The sequence below is a fragment of the Pelophylax lessonae genome, assembly GCF_965119305.1.
Source record: "Pelophylax lessonae genome assembly, chromosome: 2".
In the NCBI taxonomy this organism is placed as follows: Eukaryota; Metazoa; Chordata; class Amphibia; order Anura; family Ranidae; genus Pelophylax; species Pelophylax lessonae.
This window is the reverse complement of record NC_138769.1, coordinates 664,756,783-664,784,602: the sequence shown is the minus strand read 5'-3', so window position 1 is coordinate 664,784,602 and position 27,820 is coordinate 664,756,783. Positions and strand designations below refer to the sequence as shown.

The window sequence follows — 27,820 nt, the reverse complement described above, 5'->3', positions numbered from 1 at the left end:
GTTTCTCATGTTTTGCAAAGAAAGTCAAATATTTATTTCACTCATTAAAATGCAAATTGATAACTTTTTTTAAATATGTTTTTCTGGATATTTTTGTTGTTATTCTGTCTCTCACTGTTAAAATAAACCTACCATTAAAATTGTGGACTGATCATTTCTTTGTCAGTGGGCAGACAAAATCAGCAGGGGATCAAAAACTTGTCTTCCATCACTTTACATCCCTGGAATCTTCATTACCTTTTTTTTTTTTCAACTGGAGGAGGGGCTTTTTTAGCCTAGCACACCTTCCTGCCGCCATGCCTGAGATAAGGGTAGATGGATTCCAGGAAGTAAATGCTACATGAATCTGCAGTTACTCAAAATGATCATAGATAGAAATGCTAGGGGAATGATTTCTCAAAACATAATGTATGGAGATATGAATGAATTTGCTTCTTACATTAAAAATGAATTAAATCACATTTTCAGCTTGTGGTACTCAGATACAGTTCCGCTTTAATAAACAGAATATTCAGATTTATATCCAAACACTACTGGTTGTTGTATATTCATTTTATGTATGAAAGATATCATTTTAATGTAACTATTGATATCAATATACATTTTACCATCAAAAGTATTGGGACGCCTGCCTTTACACGCACATGAACTTGATGGCATCCCAGTCTTAGTCCGTAAGGTTCAATATAGAGTTGGCCCACCCTTTACAGCTGTAACAGATTCAACTGTTCTGGGAAGGCTGTCCACAAGGTTTAGGAATGGGTCTATGGGAATGTTTAACTATTCTTCCAGAAGCACATTTGTGAGGTCAGGCACTGATGTTGGACGAGAAGGCCTGGCTAGCAGTCTCTGCTCTAATTCATCTCAAAGGTGTTCTATCAGGTTGAGGTGAGGACTCTGTGCAGGCCAGTCAAATTCCTCCACCTCAAACTCGCTCATCGATGTCTTTATGGACCTTGCATCCTCATATCAAAGCTTTCCTCCCTGATGACTGGTGATCTAATGATTGGTGCTCTTACAGCTATGAGGCAAAAGGTACATGCTTTGGAACAAATACCATTTATTGATGTCCCCCCCATAAGGGTGCATTAACATTTGTGAATGAACCCAAACTCTGATTAGATGCAAAAACCCCACTGGGGGTTCCTTAGCTGGGAGAGGAAGCCCCATTGAAAGCAGTGGAAGTTTGCCTGCTCTGGCAGCCAATTGTCTCTAATAAGGGATTACATGCAACTGCTATTCTTTCCCATTGCTTTCAGTGAGGCTGCCTCCCACATCTAATTACAGGAACTCCTGCTGGGATTCTTGCATCTAATCGAAGTGTGGGTGCATTCGCAGGTGTGAATGCACCCTAAGACAGCAACCTTATCTTATATGTAAATATGGCCTGTTTGGTAAAACAATCTGTACTGGCCTGTACTATTTGAAATAATAAGTTAGTTCATGTGGATAACAGCCCAATGCTTTGACATATGTATCTAAATTATTTTCCCAGATGTCTGCATTTGTAACAAATGTAGTTCTCCTTATCAAGCCTGCAAACAGGATTTCTCCGAGCATTGGTGTCTGGAAATGATTCCTAGTGAAATGATGCCACCTAGTGTGCACACACTGACACGTCTGAGACCTCTAGTCACCAGTGATCATATCTGTCCAAATTCTTTATTAAATGATCATCATTTTAAAATATTCATAAAATTAATTGAACATTTAAGAGTCAGACTCTTCCCGGAATGGCTGGAACAGAGAGCCCCCCTAAAGGATGTGATGTGTAATGAGTGAACATCTGGCCAGCCCCGGGTGATAGTCTTCAGAGGTTTCAAAGCTTCTCCAGGATTATACACCAGTTCCCCTGATCATGGTACGTGTGCTGGACTGTAACATCCTGCAGTTTTCTGCACAGTGCCTCCATCTCCCCTTCCCGAAACACGTGGTAATATCGATGATACACTGAGCTGGGCACCAGCTGCTCTTCCCCCGTAGAGGTTTCAGAGTTCTTGGATTGACATTTTGGCTTGAGATGCCATGGCACTAAAAGGTCCTGAGAGTCGAAGGCTGTTCTGTTAGTGTGAACAGGTAATTTGCTATTGAAGTCCTGATTCACATCAGCTTTGCTACTCAGCAGTAACGGTTCATTAGAACTTTCCTTCAAGTATTTCGATTTCTTCTTGTTGTACTCTTGTTCCATCGCCCAGACATAGATCAACACTTGCCCACCTTTCCTTAGAAGACCAGTTAATTCTTGTATAGCTGCCAATCTTCTTTCCTGAATATAGATGAAAAAAGCACTTTATAACATTCTGTTTTCAAATGCAAAGGAACAGTCAGCCTCACTGCTTTTAAAGCAGACCCCATCTGGATGACATTTCATCTGCTAAAGCAGTGGTTCTCAAATCCGGTCCTCGGGACCCACCAACAGGCCAGGTTTGCAAGATAACTAAATTACATCACAGGTGATCTCATTTGCTTCTCAGTGATTGCAGTATTCTAGTCTGCATCCCCCAAGGTAATACTTAAAATCTGGCCTGTTAGTGGGTCCCGAGGACCGGAGTTGAGAACCACTGTGCTAAAGCACCGTGTGTAGTAAACAAATGTCAAGCCCGTTTTTTCATTTAGAAATTTTCATTTTTTTTTAATATTTTCTGATATCCCCCAACCTCTTTGCAACCACTTCTCTACATGGATGCACTCTGATGACAGCTGCATGTCATTGCTCAGGGTGGGTTTTCTCCACACTGGTGGACAATGCCTGTGCAAAGCTCATGAGACAAGAAGGGGACAACACAGGAGCACAACCGGGGGACAGGGGCACAGAGTTGTCACCTCATAGCAAGAAACACCTCAACAAAGAAGACCTTCATGGTATAATCACTGGGTATTATTTTAACCACTTAAGCCCCGGAAGATTTTACCCCCTTCCTGACCAGGGGGTATTTTGCGATTCGGCACTGCGTGACTTTAACGGACAATTGCGCGGTCGTACGACACTGTACCTAAACGAATTTGACGTCCTTTTTTTCCCACAAATAGAGCTTTCTTTTGGTGGTATTTGATCACCTGTGCGATTTTTTGATCATGAGCTATAATCAAAAAAAGAGCGACAATTTTGCAAAAATAGCAATATTTATCACATTTTTTTATTTGAAATTCCCCCCAAAAAAATTTAAAAATCAACATTTTTTAACATTTTTGGCCAATTTGTTTTCTGCTACATATGTTTGGTAAAAAAAAAATTACAATAAGCGTATTTTGATTGGTTTGCGCAAAAGTTATTGCGTTTACTAACTAAGGGAAAGATTTTTGTCATTTTTGTTGTTTTTGGTGGTAAGGCATCAAACAGTAAATAAATCAAAAGTAGTGGCAGCGGCTCGGAAAGCGTACCAGCGTCATAATGTCCTTCCTGACATGTTTCATCCAATGGGAAAAAGAAATCCCATTGGATGAAACATGTCAAGCTGGACGTTATGACGCTGGTACGCTTTCCGAGCCACGGCCACTACTTTTAATTTACTGCTTGATGTCTTATCACATTTGTAAGTAGAATTGTAATAAACCTTTGTATTACTACCAAAACAGGGGACTACTATCTTTGCCTCATTGTCTTTCTGGTGGTGGCTCTCCTCATTATGAGAGCTTAGGCAGCCCCATTATAAACGTGTCCAGACACTCTGAGAAGAAGAGGATAGCTGATGAGAGGGTTTGGACAGAAGTTCGCCCTTTCTATAATGCCTCGTTTCCACTGAGCGGATCGGTTCGGGTCAGTTCGGTACGGTACGCTAATTTGAGTGTTTCCATTATGAAAGTGGCCCATACAACCGAACCAAACCGCACCATTCCTGGTCCTGCTTCAGATGTAGGGCCATAGGAAATGGTACGGTACGGTTAGGGCGGAGCTACTGGCGTCACACGATAGATTCCACTGATTGGCGGACAGGAAAACTTCAATGCTCAAGTCAAATGAAAGAGCAAAACAAACACCTGATTTGGTGTAAACCCCACATGGTCCCTGGTGGCCCGACTTGCAGTGGAAACGCTCACCTGAATAGACCGGACCATTCTAACCCTTCCAAACTGTACCGACCCGAACCGCTCCGCTCAGTGGAAACGAGGCATTACTGGCTCTCCCCCTCTGTACTTTCTGTTACATGCTTCATACATATGATGGTCTGGTAAGCAGCCCCTTTAAGAGCACTCCTATGGTATTGCGTGCTATCATTTCACATGACTGATGGTGAAGGGATTTCATCTGTATGGACATTGAGCAATCATTAAATTGTTCACTCAGCGCTGCATTTTTGGACTTTTTATTTTTATGTATCTTCCGTCAAACAGATTTATTGTAGCTGCTTGTATAGTGATGTTTTAAGACTAGCGCAGATATCTTCCATTTTATATTCCTTTGTTTCCCCCTAAATACATACCTGAGCCCGATCTCAATCCAGTGATGTGCACGAGAGCAGAGGCTCCTCTCGCTACTCATTGGCTCATATGCAGCAGCAGCAGGAGCCATTGGCTCTCGCTGCTCTCAATCAAAGCCAGTGATGAGAGAGCAGGGGACACACAGAGCGGGGCTTGGGAGTGAGCAGGCACAAGTGCCCCTATAGCAAGCGGCTTGCTATGGGGGCACTAAGAGGGGGGGAGCACCGAAGGGGGACCTAAGAAGAGGAGGATCGGAGCTGCTCTGTTCAAAGCCATTGCACAGAGCAGGAAAATATAATAGATTTGTTATTTTAATAAACAAACGTAGCTTTACTATCACTTTAAAGTGGTTTTAAAGGGCATAATATATTTTTTTTAACTTAATGAATTATATGCATGTCCTTCTGTGTGCAGCAGCCCCCCTAATAATTACCTGAGCCCCATCTCAATCCAGCGATGCTGTACTAGAGCCACAAAGTCCTGGGACTCTTCCTCCTCATTGGCCAAGACAGCAGCAGGCGCCATTGGCTCCCACTGCTGTCATTTAAAGTCAGTGATTAGGAGAAAGATGGGGCAGGGCGGGCCGCGGCTCCGTATCTGAATGGACACACAGCTGCGGCTTGAGTGCCCCCACAACAAGCTGCTTGCTGTGAGCCAGGAGCACTGGCCAGGGACCCAAGAAGAGGAGGATCTGGACTGCTTTTTGCAAAACCACTGCACAGAGCAGGTAAGTAGAACATGTTTGTAATTAAAAAAAAAAAAAATGAAGACAAGACTTTAATATCACTTTAGGTAGATTTCTGTCAGTTTTTTACAGCTTAGAAACATCTGCTGCGTGTTTTACCTTAGAGAACTGGTAGAATGCCAAAATTCAGCTAACAGAGAACAGCTGTGATTCCATTGCCTCCTTTGCAAACCCGAAGATTAATTTCTCCACAGTGCTTAAAGGAACATAGGTGAACGAGGGACTATTTGTAAGCGCTTGTACTGCTTACGAAAATACTATAATCTGCATAGTCTAGGCACAGGATCACTTTAAAGGAGAAATCTATTTATTTTCTCTGAAGGTGTTACTTTTTCTTGAATTAAACACTTTGTCTTAGTTTGACATGTCAGCTTGAGTGTCAAGAGTCAATTCTCACTAGAAGCATGCAAGCTGCTGCCTTCCAACGGCTTGACATCATAGACAGCCCCATGTATATAGAAGCGCAAGAACAAAAAAAAAAGAAAAAAAAATGGGGGGGGGGGGTGAAGTCACCAATTCAAGGAGCATTTAGCATTGTAGGTCTCAGCTTTGCCCAATCATCTTCTCGGGTCCCCAGCAGCGATCTTGGCTCCTCCTCTTCTTTTTGTGTCCCCATAGCAAGCTGTTTGCTATGGGGACAAACGTTGCATGCTCGCTCCCCACTTGTGTATCTATAGATTTCACACTCCATAGTCTTTCAAATTCCGAAACATGTTGGATACACTTACCTGTTTCAAGAACCTCTGATCTGCATCCCTCACCAGGATATGTGTAATATCTATTGAACGTGTTTACATCATCATGTTCTTCAATATTTTATCTCTATATATGCGATTTGTGATTTTAAATGGATTAATAAATGTTAATTTTTATCTACTTTTCCTATACTCTCCTTATTATATTTACTATTTCCAGCCTGGTCCACATAAATTCCCCAGGGACATTGTTTTTTGTTTCTTCTATGAATTAGTTTGGGGAAGGGATCTCAGGCTGGTCTGGCATATCTCTGTATCAACCCTTTATTTTTTGCATAGTCTTACACAGTGGGACTTAGGCCCGCCCCCCACTTCCTCTTCTCTGCAACTGATTAACAGCAGCAAGAGCCAATGGTGATATCTTCTCCTCTCTCCTCCCCATCACACCGGGAAGGGCGGGCACAGGGAAACTGAAAATGTTTTTTCATCTCAATGTAAGCAATGCATTAGGGTTTAGATTTAGTATCACTTTAAACTTTTTAGTTAGACAAATGTCCTAAAAAAAGCAAAACACAACTATTCGGACAGGTCCAATAATCTACTTACCTCAGTGGCGAAATGGTGTATCACTGCTATAGAGATACAGGCATCAAATGAACCAGGTCTAAATGGAACTGACAACGCGTCACAAACACACGCCTCGTATTCCTTTTCTCCGCAAATGTCTACAAGATTTTTACTGCGGTCACAACCTATCTGCACCAAAAGGAGGGAGAGATTAGAATTATAAACAGTAGAAATATGGATGAGTCTCCATAAAGTATGTTTGCAGAAGACCCCTGAGAGATGCTACAAATGTGATACTCAAAAGAAATAAAAGAAGAACTAAACATTGAAGAAGCCAGGCAGAAACTTTGCTGGCTAAACAGCAACTGCATCCAAGCAGCTGCAGTCTTTGTTTTGGTATTCTGACAGCCATAGGTGGCAGCTGTCAAAACACCGTAACCAGCAGGAGAGATTTGTTTATCCACATTATTAAAAAGGATGAAGAAACAAAAGACATCTATGCCTGTATGGCCAGTTTTACTGTAATTGATGCTGAAGAAGTTGGCCTACATGTAACTGTAGAGAAAAATTACAAATAAAGGCCTGTGAAATAACAAAATATATTAATATGCTAAAATTATCAGAATAAATGGATTTTTGTAAAATCTTACCGTAAAATCCTTTTCTCTAAAGATCATTGACAGACGCAGTCCTCTTGATTAATATCAAATTGGGTTATACTGCCCTCTACAGGAGTAGGACACTAGGCAGAAGGAAAACGTTCTGGCCACACCTTAGGGGCAGTCCCAGAGGGTATATCCTCTCTCTCTCTGCTACAGGATGTTAGTTATGTCACAAAGCAGTGTCAGAGAATTTAACCCAACCCAACTCAAAAGTAGAGGGGCGGGTACTGCGTCTGTCAATGAGCTTTAGAGAAAAGGATTTTAGGGTAAGATTTTACAAAAATCCATTTTCTCTGTCGCTCATTGACAGACGCAGTCCTCTTGATTAATATTAAATTGGGATGTCCCAAAGCAGTGCCACAAATGAGGGGTGGGATAACAGAAATCAAAATCCAATCTAGAAGGCCCACCCGGTGCCAACTAGAAGTTTTAAAGGCTCATCAGACAACAGGATGAGACTCAACTGAAAACCCAACAGAAAAAAACCCTCGAGGTAGACCAACGGTCTCCTCAAATTGCAGCCTGCAAAACCTTGCGGCCAAAAGAGGCATCCGACGATGCCATCACATCAACTTTATAAAATTTTGTAAAGGTATGAACCGACGACCAGGTAGCCACCTTGCAAACCTGGACCACTGACGCCTGATGGCGGAAGGCCCAGGAAGCACTGAGCGCCCGAGTGGAGTGCGCCTTAACAGGGAACGGAGGATTCCGACCCTTAATAGAATAAGCCTGTACCACCGTCTGTCTGATCCATTTGGAGATAGTCGCGGCAGATGCAGGCAACCCCTTTTTGGGGCCATCCGTGATCACAAAAAGTGAATCCGTTTTACGAAACGAGTCCGTAGTTTTCAAGTATACCCTGATTGCCCGAACCACATCCAAGGAATGTAACGCAAACTCCCGAGGATGACTGGGCTTAGGACACAAGGAAGGTAGCACAATATCTTCATTCAGATGAAACTCTGAAACCACCTTAGGAAGGAAGGATGGATTCGGACGAAGAACCACCTTATCCCTATGAACCACCAGATATGGGGAACGACAGGATAATGCGGCCAGTTCTGACAGAAGTAATGGCCACCAAGAAGGCCACCTTCTGGGATAATGTAAGCAAGGGAATCTCCCTGATATTTTCAAAGGGAGGTTTCTGAAGAACCGACAACACAAAATTAAGATCCCAGGGCGGTAAAGGCGCGCGCACTGGCAGAGCCAGGTGCCGCACCCCCTGGATGAAATTCCGCACCAAGGAATGGGTAGCCAAAGGTTTCTGAAAGAAAATTGCTAACGCTGAAACCTGACCCTTGACAGTACTCAAGGCCAGCTTCTGCTCAACCCCCTGTTGCAGAAAAGCCAAGATTCGGGTCACCGAATAGGCACGTGGAGGAAATCCAAAGGATTCACACCACGCAATATAAGACCTCCATGTGCGATGATAGACCTTTCTGGAAGTCGCTTTCCTTGCTTTAATTAAAGTAGGAATAACTGAAGTTGACAATCCCTTGTCCTTCAGCACCTGAGTCTCAATAGCCAGGCCGTTAAAGCCAGCGATTGTAAAACAGGATGGAAGATCGGTCCCTGAGACCGCAGATCCTCCCTGAGAGGAAGTTTCCAAGGAGCGTCCGCGACCAGCCTGACCAAGTCGGTGTATCCGGGTGGACGAGGCCAGTCCGGAGCTACCAGGATAACTGGAATTCCCTCCACCTCTATCCTGTGAAGAAGTTTCGGCAGCAACTTGAGAGGAGGGAAGACATACAGTAGCTGATACTGTCCCCACGGGGCGACCAGCGCATCTGCTGCGTCCGCTCGAGGATCTCGGGAGCGGGCTATAAACCTCCGCACCTACCCGTTGAGCCGAGCTGCCAACAGATCCCCCTCCGGGGTGCCCCAATGAAGGCACAGCTGGTGAAATACCTCTGGATGAAGAGGCCATACCCCTTGATCCAGAATCTGAGGGCTGAGATAATCAGCCTGCCGATTTTCCACCCCCGGAGTGAATACCGCGGAGAGAGCCGGAACAAACCGTTCCGCCCAATGAAGAATGCTGGCCACTTCTATGGCCGCCAGGGCACTCTTGGTGCCCCCTTGGTGATCGACATAAGCCACGGTCGACTGGATCCGAATCGGGCTGCTCTGGAGCTGCTCGGTCCAGTAAATCAGACAAAGTCTGATCGCTCAGTTCCAATACATTTATCGGTAACCAGGATTATATTGGAAGAAATGACTTCCCCTGGCTGAGCATCGGAGACCGAAGCCACCAGACCAGAGACTCCCTGGTCCGCTCGCTCAACCGGATCCGATTGTCCTGAGAATAGGGATTCCGATTCCATTAGAAAAAAATCTCCTTTCGGAGAGTTCGGGCATGAGACTGGGCATACGGTACTGCCTCTAAGAAGGCCACCATCAGTCCCAGGATCCTCATGCAAGTCTGAAGGGAAGGCCAGTTGACGGACAGTAACATCCGAATCGTTCACTGAATCTTGCGGCTCCTGGTGGGAACTAGGAATGATCTTTGGGAAAAGTGAAGAAAACGTTCTGCTCAAGGAACGGGAACTACCGCTCCCTGTTGCATCAAGTCCATTACTGCCCCCCGCAAAGCTTTTAAGCGATCCGGGGATAGTCGAATGTTTGAAGGGAAGAATCGCACCGGTAGAAGTGATCGAAACTCGATCTTGTATCCCGACCGTATGACCTCGCGAACCCCTTTGTCCGGGATTCTGGAAAGCCATGGATCCGGAAACTGGCGAAGACGTCCCCCCACCCCAGAGATGGGTGGGGGCGCACCTTCAGGCTGTATTGGTCTTATCTTCAGGTTTGGCTGAGCCGGACCTTGGTTTACCCGACCAGCGCCCTTTGAAACCCCCTGCAGGGGCTTTGGAGGGCTTTGCCTTATCGCCCGCCCCAGCGGAACGAACAAACATTTTATGAGCGGAAAGGAAGGTCCTCGCCTGTTACGAGGTCCTTTACCCTTAGCAGTCTGTGGCAAAAAAGTGCTCTTGCCCCCAGTGAGATCCTTTATAATCTCATCCAAGGTGGCCCCAAACAGGCGATCCCCTTGAAAAGGGAGATTAGCCAAAGCTTTTTTGGAACCTTGATCCGTCGACCAGCACTTTAACCACAACACGGTCTGAGGACCACTGCTGAAACCGATGCACGCCCTAGCAAGGGAGTGGCGTCCAGGGCGGCGTCACAGATGAACTGTAGCCCTTGTATAATCTGCTCCAGCAAATCTGATACTGCTGGGGGGATACTTCTCCCCTTTATGTCACGGCGTAACAATTTGGTCCATTCTGTCAATGTTTGTGAGACTAAACCAATGGCCACCACTGGCCTAAATGTTGACCCGCTTCCACTTTTCGATCCACCGGATCCCTAAAGGACGGAGCGTCCTCCAACGGGATAACAGTGGCTTTGTTTAGTCTGGAAATCGGTGGGTCCACCACTGGTGGTACTGTCCATCTTTTAAGGAGGGATTCCTCAAACGGATAGCGCCTAGCAATGCGTTTGGAAATAGCAGGGGTTCGTTTCGGACGATCCCATTCTTCTTTAATTAGATTACCAAAACATTTGGGCAAGGGAAAAACCTTTGCCATCTTGGTAGGCTTGCTGGTCCCAAAGGGAATTTCAGTGTCAGCTACCTCTGCCGGTGTAACCTTAAGACTTAAGGTTTCTCGGACAGACATGACTAGTGCGTCCACCAACGCTTCTTCTTGTGCTATGGCAGAGGCAGAAACGTCCTCCTCGCTGTCTGAGGAGACCATACCCGAGACAGCAGCCCCAGAAGAGGGACCTGCAGCTGCAGTGACAAGCTCAGAATCCGTATCTGAAGTGTCAGATGAAATAGGGGTAGGCGGGGGTCGCTTTCTTGACCCCCGTCCCTGACAGGCTACCTCCACCCGGGATACCAAAGACTCCAAAACTGCTGATAATGCATCAATCACAAGTGGGGCACTGGAGGGTCCTGCGGCCACCTCGAGGGGATCAGGTGGGGATACATGTGCGGCAGGGTCCATGATTAATCCCAGACACTTGCCAGCAAACAAAAAATAATTGCAAAGAAAAAAACTTTTTTTTTTTTTTGTAATCCCCCGGAGCAACAGCGCCCCTCAGTGTTACCTGCTTTGGACCCCAGAGAGAGAGAGAGAGAGACCCCAAGGGCTCACCACCTGATGCACAGAAGCTTCTATCCACCTGCTCTCAGCGCTGTCTCTTACAGACAGGAAGTCTTTTGGATTGTTTTCCGGGGTAAAGGAGGCGGCTCCGCCCCTTTACACGCCTTCCGGCGCCTCCCATGCTACTCCTCGAGGTAGCTGGTCATCTCCAAAATGGCCACCCCCATGCCGGAGACACGAGGCTACGCCAAGATGGCGGCCCCGTGCGACCTGCGGGAGGATGGCGGCGGCCCCTGTGGAAAGATGGCGCGGCCTGTGGAATGCAAGCATCGGCCTGTGCGGCCTGCGGGAGGATGGCGGCCTGCGGGAGGCTGGTGGTGGCGGATGGCGGTAGTCCAGGCAATTGCAACCTTATGTATAAGGTAGGATATATCACCCTCTTACATGGCCATCCTAACAGTAATGCCAGCCACTGACTTGATCTGTGCAAAACCATTACACAGAGCAGGTAAGTGTAACATGCTTGTTTAAAAAATAAAGATAAATTACAACCTTTACAATCTCTTTTATGTAAAAACAACAGGATCCACCTAGAGGGCGCTCAAGCTACAATGGTCCTACCACTGTGCCTTAGTAAAAAAAAAGTTATATTGCAAACACATAGATGTAGCACCCTCCTAGATAGGTGCTAGGAAAAAGCATTATTATGCTCCATCTGCTTATCAGGGGAGCCTGATCTGTTAGTCATGCCTGTTGCATGTGTCCAGGTGTGAGTCACTTGGTCTGAGGGAGTGTCCCCACTGTATCCAATAGGGGAGCCTGTTGGACAGTGGAGGAAACCTGGCCAGTGACACATTGGCTTTTGTGGGAGTCCCAGTGGGAGGGCACTCTTGCAGTGCATCCTGGGATTGCTCATAAAAGCTGAGGGGAGCATGTGACAGGGCGTCTTTTGCGGGAAGCAGAGTCCCAGGAGGAGGTGGACTGCTGTCTCTCCTCCTCTTGCATGAGGAAGGTGGTCATAGGTGGTTGGCCTAGTGAACCAGGTGTGGTGCTGAGCTGCAGAGGATCCCATAAAACTGACAGTGGAGCTACTGGAAGCGTCTTCCGGGAAAAACAGTGTCCATGAGTACCAGGGGACATGCCAAAGGGTCTGCCCAGGAAGGGGACCACTCCACTGAAGTCAGAGGATAAAGAGTCAGAGTAAAAGGGGTGCCAAGTATAACCCCGAAGAGTAGGGGTAAAGGGGGTGCCAAGCGGGGCCCTGAAGAGTAATTCACTATACAGTTCGCTTATCAAATACTTCACTACAGTAGCAAGGTGAAGCAGCGGCCTTGCCGCACTCAACATAGTTAGATGTCCTAAAATTGTGCATAGTTCATGCAGTTGGAGTATCCCACTCATCCCTTCTCCTATCCAAGTTCTAAAATAAAACCAACGAAAAAAAAAAACACATCCCCTGGACTGTTTTCTGACTGAGCCAAACGCTTAAAGTACTTTGAATTTCTAAGTTGTTGCTATGGGTAACCCAGGGGAACCCGCTTCAAGCAGCTCCCCACAGAGTAGTGCTACATATAATATTGATAAACAGATGCCACTTAAACAGAAAAAGCATTATAACCAGATCTACTCAAAATAGAAAACAAATCACAAAGTAGATAGTGGCGCTAAACATAAACGCCCGTGCATAAAGCGATTAAAATTAAATCAAGTCCATAACAAAAAATGTCTATGAAGGAAATCTTTTGTGAGAACTTTCCACCACACCACGTGTATAAAAGTGTCCCCACTCCCTTTCAGTTGTCCACTCACCAGATGTGTATGCCAAATATTCTCATATTGGCAAACAGAAGCAGGTTCCCCTCTCAAGGGTTAATGATAATCACAGATGGTGTCCAAGCCCTACTGAAGCTCCATAGATGTATATCATGGATATAAAGAGAGAAAGGAAATGCCCATACTATACTATAAAAACTCTTTATTAAAAAGTAATCCTCATATATTGCACTCACATTTGGCTAGTTAAAAAATGGCACACAACAGCAGCAAGTACGCTGACATATCAAGGTTGTAGCGGAGCGAACGTAATGGAATCCATATCTCACCCGACTCCTCGCTATGTTCCCGAAACGTCACTTCATGTTTGCATGGGTAAATACTTCTAGTTGCTGTACAGCCAAGTCGACACGTTTCGTCATTCCCGCTTTGTCCTGTACCCGCTTCTGTTTGCCAATATGAGAATATTTGGCATACACATCTGGTGAGTGGACAACTGAAAGGGAGTGGTGACACTGATACACGCGGTGTGGTGGAAAGTTCTCACAAAAGATTTCTTACATGGACTTTTTTTTGTAATGGACTTGATTTAATTTTAATCACTTTATGCACGGGTGATTATGTTTAGCGCCACTATCTACTTTGTGATTTGTTTTCTATTTTGAGTAGATACGATTTTAATCTCTTTTAAGTACAAGAAATCCAATGGTGTTGACCTTTTAAATAAATAGAGACGATTCAAAGAGTATGCTTACTAAGGACAGTAAATACAATCACCATATTTACTATTCTCTATGCAAAGTTAATAACCTCTAATCATTTAGTAAATCATCCCCAATCAGCCTGCACACTCTCATGGAATTTTGCAGCCAGTATATCAGCCCCCATACAAGCCGGCAAGCAGGACCTTGTCTCTCCTATACCCAGGGAGCAATTTTGTGCTGTATTGTGCAGAGGTACTATCTGAAAAAGGATAAGTGTCCACAAAGGTACACTCATCCTTTTTAAAAGGCTATGAATCTGGACAGAAACCCTTCACGATTATTTAGAGGAGAGAAGACAGCAAATAAATGAAGACAATGCAGAACATTTAACAAAACACTGATGTGGAAAATGTTCTCATTAAGTGATCCAAATAGAGGAAAGAAAAATGACCTTGAAAGTGATCGGAACACGCCAAAAATGTTAATGAATTGTAAACTAATTGAAGCGAACAATGCGTATTAGTGTGTCATTTGCATCTAAATTGCATGAAATGCATTTCAGCCCTGACTGGCTTTTTGTCTCCTTCCAAATATAGCAAAGAGGAGATGATGAAGTGAGTTATGAGGCTCAATTACAGTTTCTGGGAGCCGTTAACTATGGGTTATTGGTTGTCATTTCTGTGTCATATACACAGAACATCCTTAGTGTGAGCTATTACAAGCAGCTACATCTAAAAACAAAGCCACTAAAAACTAGGACAGTATTTGCATTTGCAAAGCAATTAATTCACTAATGATTTTTTCATTTTCTTTACATACTCACACTTAGAGAACCTAATAAATATGTCAGAAATCTGCATTCCCCTTTAGAAATAGAGTGTAAAGCTTATCTAAACTCACAAACAAAAATGTAATGTAATGCATTTTACCAATCCTTAGATGTGGTGGCTGCATCATTTTTCTTTATTCAGTTTTTTCCCCTTTATTTTCATCAAGTGATCTGGAGAATAACACACTTCCTTGTCCCTGGGTAGCTACACTTGCTCCTCCACTGCATCTATGGTGAGAGCCATGGTTGGCACCCAGGCTGGACTTCAAACATGGCTTCCTCTCTTTATTTTGAATATATAGGGGCTAATGGAATAAGGCAGACCATACACGGTGCAAATTTCTTTCCTGCAACCACAGGCTGCAGAAAAGAAATTCGCTCACTTCCCCGATCAACACAGACAGTGGTGATGTGGGTATCCCTCCTGCCCAGCCATTGTCTTCTCCAAGCGGGGGTGCAGGGGAAGCCATCCCCACCGAGAGAAGACCGTGAGTACGGCTAGTGGCTATACCAGCCGCTATCAATAATCGCAAGTAAAATCCAGCAGGCTGGTTGTACCCAAGTTGATAGATTGATCAATTTGGTGCATTCAGCCTGACCATACAGGGTTTGAATCTTGGCCAGTTCCTGCTGGACCACCCAAGATTCGAACCGTCTATGGCCAGCATAAGTAGTTACAAAAGAAACATAACCATTGTTTTTGCTTCCAGTGTATCTCACAAGACATGCATTCCTGACAAGATCAACAGGTTTTCTGTATATATATATATATATATATATATATATATATATATATATATATATATATATATATATATATTTTTTTTTTTCACTCTTTAGGGGGTAGGAATTTATATATATATATATATATATAGGAAATAATATATAAAGGTGTAGGAATATATATATATATATATATATATATATATATAAAAAACAGACTTTTACTTAACATATGAGCACTGGTGACTGGGATTTGCTCTACAGTATATGATGAAGGACGTTTAACTTAAAATCATGGACATTTTTTATTCAGCACATCCAGTTTTATTGATTGAATATTTTAGCATTATATTTAATTTTATTTTTATTAGGAGTATTTATTGTATTTATGGGATATATATATATATATTTATGCACATGGTAAAAGGAAAATACCATATTCTTTTTGCACATCGCGAATCTAGACACATTGATTTACATAATATATTTTGAGCAGCACTTTATTTAATCATATTTTCTTTCACACTTACCTTAAGGGGAGTGATTAGTGCAAGCGGCATACTTCCTTTTTACCCATAGAAGCTTGCAGACTATTTGTTACAGTTTATTGATAATTATGTATAATTTTTTCCTGATTACCAGAATTGCCCAACACTTGAGACCTACACAGGGCATGCCAGTACAGGTGCAGCCCATTCAAGTTAATGCGAAAGTAGTGGGCAGGTGTTGGCAGTCTTGCACTAGCGTTTCCTGGCAAGGCTGCAGATTGCATGGAAGGCCACAGATGTTGAAAGAGATGAATACAGAACTGCAGTGTAGGACACGGCTGTGTGTATTGAGATGGCTAGGGAGTGGAGCTGGGAGAATTCCTTGTAAAAGGTGAATCTTTCTATTTCAAAAGTATTCATCTTTTGCACAAAATGTGCAGTATAAGCAGACTAAACAATGCTGTTAGTAATATGCAAACGTAAACCTTTATAAAAAACCATAAACAGCTATCTATAACCATTCCCCCGGCTGCTAATATGCTATAAGCACCCCTTCAGCTGTCACAAGAAGGGTAGAGGTATCTGATGTTTAGGCTATGAATGACAATCTCTTCTATGGTATGTAAAAGGCAAAATGTCGGAAACCAGCGGGGCAATAACTACAGTAGGTCATAAAGACAGACTAGGGTATGGTCGTTTGTTTATTAGTTCATAAGTTGAAGAGTTCATATTTAGCAACAGTTTCAACAACATATAAATTAAAGTGGAACTTTACTCTCTCACTTAACATTGACTATTTTTAATCCCTATGCTGCTAGCATTAGTAAATAGATAGGAAAGTATATCATATTTACTTGTTTTGAACTTTTTTTCCCCCATTTCTACTGTTACTTCCTTGGTTCTTACCTAAGCAAATTACGTGATACATCTCAAGAGTCTCCAGGAGAGGTTTTTCTCATCTAAGCCCACCCCCTTGCCCGAGCTAAGCCCAGATTGATTCCAGGAAGTAAATGCTACATAAATAATCTGCCCTTACTCAAGATGGCCACGGCCAGAAATGCTAGGGGGTGTTTATTAGGGTTTAGGGTTTTTAGGGGTTCTCAGCAAAATAAAGCATAGAGACATGGATGGAGGAGTTTGCTTTGAATAATAAAATTGTATTAAATCACGTTTTTGGTTTGTGGTGCTCAGATGCAGCGTAATTCCACTTTATTAACTTACCATGTACAAGTCCTTATTGACACCAAGATATTTCCCATTGCCACAGCCCACATCAGCCACAAGAGAACCCATTGGCAAAGACCTGAGAAAGTCCACCACTCTGGGCCATGGAGTGTGTCTTGTGCTGCTGAAATGGCCAGCAATGTCCTCATAGACCTTGTGGACGTATTCCTTTTCCAAGGATGTGGCTCCCAAGTCTCCAACCAGAGCAGGGGAGCCCCTTTTCTGCTCTTCTTGGCTGTCGCAGACTGATGGGAAGGCTGCATGAGAAGAGAAATAATTATTGTAAATTTACAAAAATATAGTTTCTAAACCAAATGTTTAAGCCCACTGCCCCAGTGACACCCACATACATCCCCCATGCCTTTACCCATGGTTACATTTTTAACATTCTAAGAATAAGAGCAACATTTACAACTTTATTTAAGTCCTTCCACTGAGAACAGCCCAACATTATATAGGAACAATTGTCTTGTGTCTATTATACTACCTAGTTACCTGCACATTTCGCATTGGTTGGTCCGCTCTACTCTTTTAGGAAGAGATCCACAAACAAACAGTAGTCAAACGGGTGCCTACTGCCCATAATATTATGCATGTAAACAAAATTAATGGTTGGTTGGCTCTTAGAAAATCACATCTCTCATTCTGATCAAATGATATCCTAGTGGAGAACAATTATATGGTAATGTTGGTAACGCCAACACATGCGCTAAATAAAATGCCTTTAAGAGTTACTAAACCCAGGAGCCTGCATTCACTATATCTGGCCTCCCACAGTACACAGAACATGGAAATGCAATTATTTTAGTAAATATAAACTAATAAATTGGGGAATGGCGCTGCCTAGTGGCGGTGATATAAATAAGGGTAAAAAATGTATATAATCTAATGAAATAAATCTGAAGGAAAGCTGATGTACAGTATATAAAATGTATAAACGATAAGTAAGTATTGTATCAAATGGTCAATAAAGTGACATGTGCATAAGTACCTATAGGGGACGTGTGCACATAGATGATAAGCGCCGTCGCATCACTTCCGGTTCCGGCGTGGAACGCACTGTGTTCCAGACCTATCATACACTGCTTGTTTGAATCATTACAAATGTGAGTACCCTTTATCTGTGATTTTCAATAAAGCATCACACTATGTGCCTTTTCCTTATCCCATATGGCCTTTGTGTACATGATCTGTCCCGCTGAAACTGGTTGACCTTACTTTGGAGCATTGGAGCCACTACCCCATACAGACAGGACCCCACCAGACCCCGGGCATCCTCTTTTAGGAATCCTGATACACCCCGGTACCCTACAGGGACCCTCCAGCACGTCCATCCTAGGACCTACAGAGGGAACAAGGATCCATCTGAAGTACCACCATCCCATTTATACCCGCTCTATAACCCTGTGTAGGGTGGGTATCTCTGGTGAGTGGGCTACCTACTATAGGGGTCACGGTCCGGAGCACCTCCCCTCACTACCCATCACAGGGTCACCTGGTAGTGTGTATTATTTACACGAAGAATTTTATCAACTGATTTATAATATTTTTTGGACTTTTGTAGCCACTAAGTCAACTTTTTCATCTTTTTTGGATATTTCTAACCACTAAGTCGCCTTTATATCATTATTACGTCACTTTATCCAGCAATAATATTCTTTATTGTTGATTATTATATCATTATATCATCACTTATCCACATCACTTTATCCTTATTTATATCGTTATTTATTTAGTAGCACTTGGTCACTTTCATATATATCATCTATGTGCACACATCCCCTATAGGTACTTATGCACATGTCACTTTATTGACCACTTGATACAATACTTATCTTTTATACATTTTAAATACTGTACATCAGCTTTCCTTCAGATTTATTTCATTATATTATATAAATTTTGAACCCTTATTTATATCACCGCCACTAGGCAGCACCATTCCCCAATTTCTCTTTATCTTTATATAGTCTTTGACTATATTCTAGGGAGGCAGCAGCCTACTACTCATTTCTCATCCAAGTATATCACCATAAGCGCGGAGTCTACCATCTATAAACTAATAAATACCTTTTCTCATCAACAGTATATAGCAGTCTTGTGACTTCTATCAGCGTCTGGCCGAGTACTAGTTAAAGCTTGAAGGAGGAGTTTTCATTCTCCACTGACTGTCCTATGAGGCTGCATAACCCCTGACCCTCTGTCTGGACAGTGCCGATTGGCCCAATGCTAACCGTTAAAATTTTTTAAAGCGTCGTCTATGGAGATTTTTAAGTACCGTAGTTTGTCGCCATTCCACGAGTGTGCCCAATTTTAACCTGTAACATGTTAGGTATCCATTTATTTGGGGTGACATCTTTCACAATATACAAAAAATTGGGCTAACTTTAGTGTTTTGTTTTTTTTATTAAGTCATGAAACTTTTTTTTCCCCCCAAAAAATTGCTGCGCAAATACCGTGTGACATAAAAAGTTACAACGACTGCCGTTTTATTCCCTAGGGTCTCTGCTAAGAAAACATATATCATTTTGGGGGGATTCTGAGTAATTTTCTAGCATGATAATGATGGATTTTACATGCAGGAGTGGAGTGCCAGAATCAGCCCAGTATGGAAGTGGTTAAACTGTCACACAGGAGCATGTAGATGTAATAATAAGCCTTGTACAAGGTCAGTCTAGATCTCCCACAACTCTCTGTAACTGGGTTACAGTGTATGGGCCGGTTCACACCGTAGCGATGTAAGACATCGCATGTGATTCGTACCGGACTGCTGTGCATATCACATGCGATGGCTGTGCGATGCAAATTCAGCCATACAGATTGTATGGCTGAATTCCCATTGCATTCGGACCAAACTCGTGCAGGACCCTTTTTTTGGTCCGCATCAGAATCGGATCGCATAGATGTTCACACCCATGTGATCAGATTCCTGTCCAAATTGAGAGTTTGCACTGCGATATGAGAACTGATCTGGGGGTGTCATTTATTTTGTATTGACACTCCCAGCGGTTTGCATATGGCAGTGTGAACTGCCTGCGAGTCGGGTGCGATGCAAAAACCCGCAGTGGATTCGCAGGGTTCCCACATCGCACCAATGTGAACCGAGCCTTCAAGAGGAAGTGAAGCTAGAGGGTGACAAGTGTGGAGAGCACCAAACAAAACTATCTGCCAATGTTTACTAAAGTATTTTCTCATTTTTTTTATACATCTTATTAAAAAACAAATTCTCTATAAGACGTACCACATTCACAGGGACTATGTCTGATTTTCCTGAAAGTGAAGGATGTCCTTGTCCCCCTCTTGTTTAACGTTAACTCCTCTGTGTTCCCGCTGACAGTCCCAACTTTCTGCCCTTCTGACACTTGAATCACGTCAAACTTTCTTGGAGTGATGCTGGAATAAAGGAAAATAATTACATGGCGTGGAGCAGGGACGAGGAGGAAATGGCCTTAGCAGTCACGATTAAGTGTCAAAGTCAATATGCAGCTGTTGAAACTGTCAGCCGCACAGCCATTACATTAGGAGGGAGAGAAGGAAAACGGTCTTTGCTATTGAAAAATAAATGAAGTGGAAACATCCATAAAGAACTAATAAAGTGGTCAGTCTGTGAGCTGTTTTCTCTTCCAGAAGACCCTATACTTTATGATAAGGGATGCACTGTGATGCATGCCAGTGTTTTAATAAAAAAAAACCCAAAAAGGTCCTTTTATGGCTGATTCACTGTGCTGTCATTTCACAGAGCAAGTAGCAATTTCATCCATATGTCCCAATATCAATTCTGTATGTCTTGATATCTGCGGTCTGTCCTGATATCTGCTTCCTGTCAGCCTTATACATCTGTCCCCAGCAAAATATCACTGATAAAGTCACACATCTGCTTGTGAAAGTCTTCTGAGCTGGGCCTGAACATTAAAGTGATTGTAAAATCTCAGTTTTTTTTTTCTTTAAAAATAACAATCATGTTATACTTACCTGCTCTGTGCCGTTGGTTTTGAACAGAGCAGCCCAGATCCTCCTCAATTTGGGTCCCTCACTGCCTCTCCTGGCCCCTCCCTCCTGTTGAGTGCCCCCACAGCAAGCAGCTTGCTATGAGTGCACCCGAGCAGCAGCTCTTTGTGTCCATTTAGACACGGAGCCGCACTTCGGTCCCACCTCTCTACTCATTGGCTAATTGACTTTGATTGACAGCAGCGGGAGCCAATGGCGCCGCTGCTGTCTTTCAGCCAATCAGGCGGGAGAGTCCCAGTCGGCCAAGGCACTCGTGCATATCGCTGGACCGAGATGGGGCTCAGGGAAGTATTAGGGGGGTTTCTGCACACAGAAGGTTTTTTATCCTGATGTATCATGCATTAAGATAAAAAACCTTCTGTCTTTACAATCCCTTTAAAGCTGAGGTTTAGATATCTGTACATATTTCTGTTGGACCAATGGAAGTATGTATGTGCCATACTTGTGGGATACCCCTAGAAGTTGGAAATCACTGTAGTAGACACTATTGCTACAGTGATCTCCACTAGCTTCTGGGTCCCGTGTTGAGCGGCTGCCCTTCTACATTGCAAACACAGGTGGTTGCTTGCTTAGCACAGGTGCCAGTAATAGAATGCTTTGAATTTTCAAATGAATACAAAGTGTTCTGATTGTACGAGGTGGAGATCAGGACGTCACGCCCCCCCCCCCCCCCCTCCGACCTCTTGTGTCTACAATGCAGCAGGGCAGCCACTTGGCACAGGACCCAGAAGATAGTGGAGATCGATGTAGTAGCAGTGCCTACCATAGTGATTTCCAGCTTCCACTGGGATGTAATGGGCAAAGAAACCTGCCTTTTATACATATGTAATTATAAGCACAATTGGGACCTATTGCTTTAAGACACAGACACAATTAAAGTGGAATTGTAGGTAGAGAAAAAAGACCTATACCAATGCAGCTTGGGAACTATTATTACACCATTATGTGTTTTTCAAAATACGAAAATTGTAAGTACTTTAATGTTACCATGTATAACCTTCTTCCATTTCTAGTATAGCAGAGCTGGGATGTTAGAGGAAGAAGCAGCACAAGGAGCCAATCAGTTCATGTGGGGAAAAGAAGCATGCTGATAGAAGGAGAAAGCAGAGTGACACAGAGAGATGAGCTCATCACTGTGCTGCCGCTCCTTTCATTATCCAGTCCCAGGCTGGGAGCAGGTCCAGTACAACCTGAGCTCAAAAGAAGAGAGTAGAATAATACTGACCTTCAGACTGAGCCTGGGACCTGAAAAGTAGCAGCAATCACTGTAGCAGCATTACCTACTACGGTGAATTCCAGCTTCCACAGGGATCCCACAGGTATGGCATATACATACTCACATTGGTCCAAGCTGGGCCAATTTAAAAAAGTATAGCCAAAGCTATTTTGGCTATTACAGGAGTAACGCATTTCTGTGATCCGTTTTCAGCAGAAATTCGGGATCCTCCAGAAGCCTGGACCAACAGCTGGTTCAGCCTCTCGACGATCTACTAAGAGCCTGGGGGGGGGGGGGGGTGTTAGAGCAGAGAGCTCTACTACAGTGAGGGAAAAAGTATTTGCTGATTTTGTCCGTTTGCCCACTAACAAAGAAATGATCAGTCTATAATTTTAATGGTAGGTTTATTTTAACAGAGACAGAATAACGACAAAAATATCCAGAAAAACGCATTTCAAAAAAGTTATAAATTGATTTGCATTTTAATGAGTGAAGTAAGTATATGATCCCCTATTAATCAGCACGATTTCTGGCTCCCAGGTGTCTTCTATACAGTAATCCAATCGCTCCACCATGGCCAAGACCAAAGAGCTGTCCAAGGACGTCAGCACCCACAATGTCCCCCTGCTCAAGAAAGCACATGTACAGGCCCATCTGAAGTCTGCTAATGAACATCTGAATGATTCAGAGGAGAACTGGGTGAAAGTGTTGTGGTCAGATGAGACCAAAATCGAGCTCTTTGGCATCAACTTTACTTGGCTTGTTTGGAGGAGGAGGAATGCTGCCTATGACCCCAAGAACACCATCCCCACCATCAAACATGGAGGTGGAAACATTATGCTTTGGGGGTGTTTTTCTGCCAAGGGGACAGGACAACTTCACTGCATCAAAGGGGCAATGAATGGGGCCATGTACCATCACATCTTGGGCGAAAACCTCCTTTCCTCAGCCATGGCACTGAAAATGGGTTGTAGATGGGTATTCCAGCATGACAATGACCCAAAACACATGGCCAAGGCAACAAAGGAGTGGCTAAAGAAGAATCATTTTAGGTCCTGGAATGGCCTAGCCAGTCTCCAGACCTTATCTCCATAGAAAATATGTGGAGGGAGCTGAAGGTACGAGTTACCAAATGTCAGCCTCAAAACCTTAATGACTTGGAGAGGATCAGCAAAGAGGAGTGGGACAAAATCCCTCCTGAGATGTGTGCAAACCTGGTGGCCAACTACAAGAAACGTCTGACTTCTGTGATTGATAACAAGAGTTTTGCCACCAAGTACTAAGTCACGTTTTGCAAAGGGATCAAAGACTTATTTCACTCATTAAAATGCAAATCAGTTTATAACTTTTTTTGAAATGCATTTTTCTGGATTTTTTTGTTATTCTGTCTCCCACTGTTAAAATAAACCTACCAATAAAATACCCTTTTCCTTCACTGTAACTGTCTGACAGTCGCCGACTCTCTGCTCACAGAATGTTGAGAACTGAGCGATCAGCAGTCTTTGATCGCTCTGTTCTTACTGTAGAACGGGGGGGGGGGGGGGGGACAGATGCAGAATCAGATTGATCTAGGAGAGTATGTTTTGGGTTCTTTTTTTTTTAACAATGTAAAAGCAGTCATACCTAAACTTCAGCTTTAACTACCTCCCACCCGGGCCATAGTACATATACGGCCGGGTGGGAGCTTCCTCCTTCTGAATGGACGTTCCGGAACGTCCTTCAGAAGGAGAGAGATCGCGCCTAGGACACAGAGCAACGAGACTCGGCAGGAGGGCCCTGTGATTGGCCCTCCTGATCACATGACGGCTGTGACCAGAGGATCGTTTCTGCAGCCGGGGTGATCAGTGAGTATTTCTAATTACTCACTGATCACAGGGGGGGTCTGTGCTGGTAATCAGATGATTGATTACCAGTGCAGCCCTGGGGGGAGGGGATGCCACTAGAGCCACCAGGGATGCCCACCCATGACCACCAGGGATGCCCACCATGGCCACCAGGGATGGGAAACAGGGCTCAGAGAGCCTGCCAGTGGTGCCCCCCTATCAGTGCTGCCCACCAATGCCATCTATCAGTGCTGCCCACCAGTGCCCGTTATTGCCATCTATCAGTGCCGCCCACCAGTGCCCATTATTGCCTACCAGTGCTGCCTATCAGTGCCCATCAGTGCCCCCCATCAGTGCCGATCAGTGCCGCCCATCAGTGCCACCCATCAGTGCCCATCAGTGCCGCCGATCAGTGCCCATCAGTGCTGCCTATCAGTGCTGCCTATCAGTGCCCACGAGTGCTGCATATCAGTGCTATCTATCAGTGCCACATATCAGTGCCCATCAGTGCTGCATATCAGTGCTACCTATCAGTGCCCATCAGTGCTGCATATCAGTGCCACCCCATCAGTGCCACCCCATCAGTGTCTCCTCATCAGTGCCTGTCAGTGCGGCGTCATCAGTGCTCATCAGTGCAGGAAAAAACGTATCCATTTACAAAATTTTATAACCTAAACAAAAAAACTTTTTTTTTTTTTTCAAACTTTTCCTTCTTTTTTTATTTGTGCACCAAAAAAGAAAAAACCTGGCGGTGATCAAATACCACCAAAAGAAAGCTCTATTTGTGGGGAAAAAATGACACAAATTTGGTTTAGGTACAATGTTGCATGACCGCGCAATTGTCATTCAAAATGCAACAGCGCTAAAAGCTGAAAATTGGTCTGGGAAGGAAGGGGGTTTAAGTGCCCAGTATTGAGGTGGTTAAACAAAAATGTTGGCAAATTTATGTCCACCCATACCTGTTTTGGGTGGGCTTGTTTTAACAATCTCAGTAACACGTAGAACACATGGGTGGGTTTTGTATTGGTACATCGGAGTTCTTCTTTAGAATAATCTGTGTTGCTCTGATGTTAGAGTTGTTCAGACATCGCTGTTACTTCCAGGCAGTTAAACAAAGCTTACAACATCTGGTATGTTTGCCTTCGCTGTCTCTTGTTGCACTGTCCTCCACAGTCAGTGTTTGCTTTCTAAATAAAACAGCAATAAACCTCCAGCTGTTCAAAAGATGGGACTGTGCAAAGCGTCAGTCTCTGTGTAGATATATGACACTATTGCAGTTTCTATCACAATGTGCTCCAGTTATAGGAGGAGATGTGCAGAAATGCAATGACTTAACTACTTGAGTACCAGCATGTATACACCTCTTCATTACCAGGTCAGTTTTCAGTGCTGTGACAGTTTAAATGACAATTACTCCACCATGCAACCCTGTTTCCAAAGAGGCAGGTACAGCTTTCTTTAGGTGGTATTTAATAACCACTGCAGTTTCTTTTTTACTATTTTTTATTTAATAATCTTTATTTTCACATTTTAACATACAAACAGATAAAGAGTAAAACAATACAGTTATGAAAAAGGATAGATCAGAGTAAATCAAACTGTTAGTGACAAGTCATACAAAGTCATGAGTCACGTTCATAATGGACAGCCGTGATAACATGAAGATTATGCCTATTGGCCAAACAGAGGCGAACCTCATAACTCCTGTCCTAATGACCGATCGCCAGGGAGGATCCCCAGTGCGACCCAGAGGATCAGTGACCTTCAGTAATTGGAATCAACCATCATAATCATCACCACCCATACTACACACTAAGGTAAGAACCATGATAACAGAAGCAGAGCAGAGAGGAAAGGAATAGACAACGATCCCAGAGGAGTCGCCAAAGGGTTAGAGACAGAAAAAGGGGAAAGGAAGAAAAGACGTCACGGAAGCATCACTGACCTCTTGGTGCACGCGTCCAGAAGGCGAGATATTGGGACAGAAAGAGAACCATCTTTTTTACTATTTTAACTTTTCTTTGAAAAAAAAAAAAGAAAATGGTTTTCCTTACTTTCTGTTATAACTAACAGAGATGCCAGGACAGTACCAACATCCCCAAAACGACCCCTATTTGGACAGTTGACACCCAAAGTGATCTAAATTTTTGCCACAATTTTATGGAAATTAGGAAACATGTTAAAATACAGGTCAATGCAGAGACATGATGGAGCTGACATATACAGGAGGAAGGGAGGTAAAATGTTTAAATCCCACTACCTTGGGATATCTTAATCTAGAACGAAAGAATGATAAATTATTATTACCTCATTTCTCTGTTGTGAGGGGTGGGCTCTCCCCCACCATGCTGTTTACATTTGTGGTCTCGGTGATTGATTAGCATAGCTAGGATTAATTCCTGCTGTTGGAGCGCCAGTATGGTCTGATGTCCGTCAAGTATTTATCCCCATTGGCGGTTCCTTGTCACCCATGTGGATATATAGCTTTCCTCTGCCCCTCTATGTACTGGTTCTGATGGGGATGCCGGTCATTCTTTGCAGTTGAGCGGATGGGTACGTTTCAATTAATAATGTACTATGAATTATTGAATGTAATTGAAATTTAAAATATAACTTATTGTATCAAGATATGGACTTTTGACATTATTGTATTTCTATCAATTTTTTCGTGCTGTTCATTACTGTATGTTTTTCTTTTTTTTTTTGTTGTATGTGGCAAAAGTTTGCATATATCGTATGCGGTCCCTGATGAAGCAGCTCTAAGAGCTAAGGCTCTGCGAAACGTGTTGGCCCTTATACCACATACGTATGAGGCCTACATTATACCAGCTCAAATGTTTTACTGACATTTTGTTATGTATGTATAGAAAGTAAACCTATGCGCTACCAAAAGAGAAGGGTACGGAGAAGAAGGAGAGGAGATGAAGATATATAAATGGAGCACCAGAGGTCCGCAGTCAATTCTGTAGTGTCACCACATACGATACAATGCAAATATAGGAATAAAACCAGCGCAAAAACCCCTTTAAGATTGGTGAACCATAGAACAGATAATAAGTATCAGTCTTCACAAAAAGTGCTAGATGTGCATAAATATATAAATATCAGACACAAGCATAAATAATTTCATGGACTTGACTAAAAGAATAAAAAGTAAATAGCTGGACGATCAATAAATATAATTCTTCGAAATATTGAAGGTAAAGTGACATGTGCAAATGTGCAATATGGAAGAAACGTAATAAAGTGTTCAAGTGATCTATAAAGTGATCAAAATACATATGTATACTATATGCTCAAATGTATGTTTTAATATTTTTTGTATCAATAAAACGTATACTTTTTTACTAAGTTGACTTGCTTATGACAACCTCATAGCCTTTAAAGTCCTGTCTACAGGGCGTGAATAGGAGCTTACTCAGCTGGGGGTTTATCCCAGCGGGTGAATCGCCATCATTTCTCGCCCTGTTTTTCTTACTTTTGATTAGCACAGCAATCACATGGAACTGAGCTGCTAATAACAGCTCTGTACACTTTGTCTATAACTTGAGCCTTCCGATAATGGCTTGGTTCATGACCATCAGGCCTCATTCACACAAATGTACTCAATCGTACACCCGTGTGAGGGCTGTATTTTTCCTGCACAGGATGCATAGGTGTTTCACGTATCCATGTTAATTTCAACTCAAGTCAACTGAGATACAGTGGCTGCACGGACACTGTTCCCAATTTGACACCCATATGAGTGCCAGTCCTCAAACCTGAGTTTGTGGACCTGCACCCACATGGATGTCAAATTTGGAGCAGGGGCTGTGTCCTTGCAGCCTCTACA

At 43.3% G+C, this 27,820-nt stretch overlaps 1 protein-coding gene across 1 annotated transcript in view; it reads right to left on the bottom strand.

Moving 5' to 3' along the window:
• Window positions 1–1,630: 1,630 nt before the first annotated feature.
• The window catches only part of ALKBH8 (alkB homolog 8, tRNA methyltransferase), a 113,004-nt gene continuing 86,814 nt past the window's right edge, over window positions 1,631–27,820 (bottom strand). The window contains exons 9-12 of the mRNA XM_082245351.1: window positions 20,183–20,334; window positions 16,939–17,198; window positions 6,466–6,615; window positions 1,631–2,266 (exon numbers count right to left, since the gene is read on the bottom strand). Of these exons, the coding sequence (XP_082101477.1) occupies window positions 1,820–2,266; window positions 6,466–6,615; window positions 16,939–17,198; window positions 20,183–20,334 (1,009 nt within the window). The 3' untranslated portion in view covers window positions 1,631–1,819. The remainder of the gene's footprint in view (window positions 2,267–6,465; window positions 6,616–16,938; window positions 17,199–20,182; window positions 20,335–27,820) is intronic.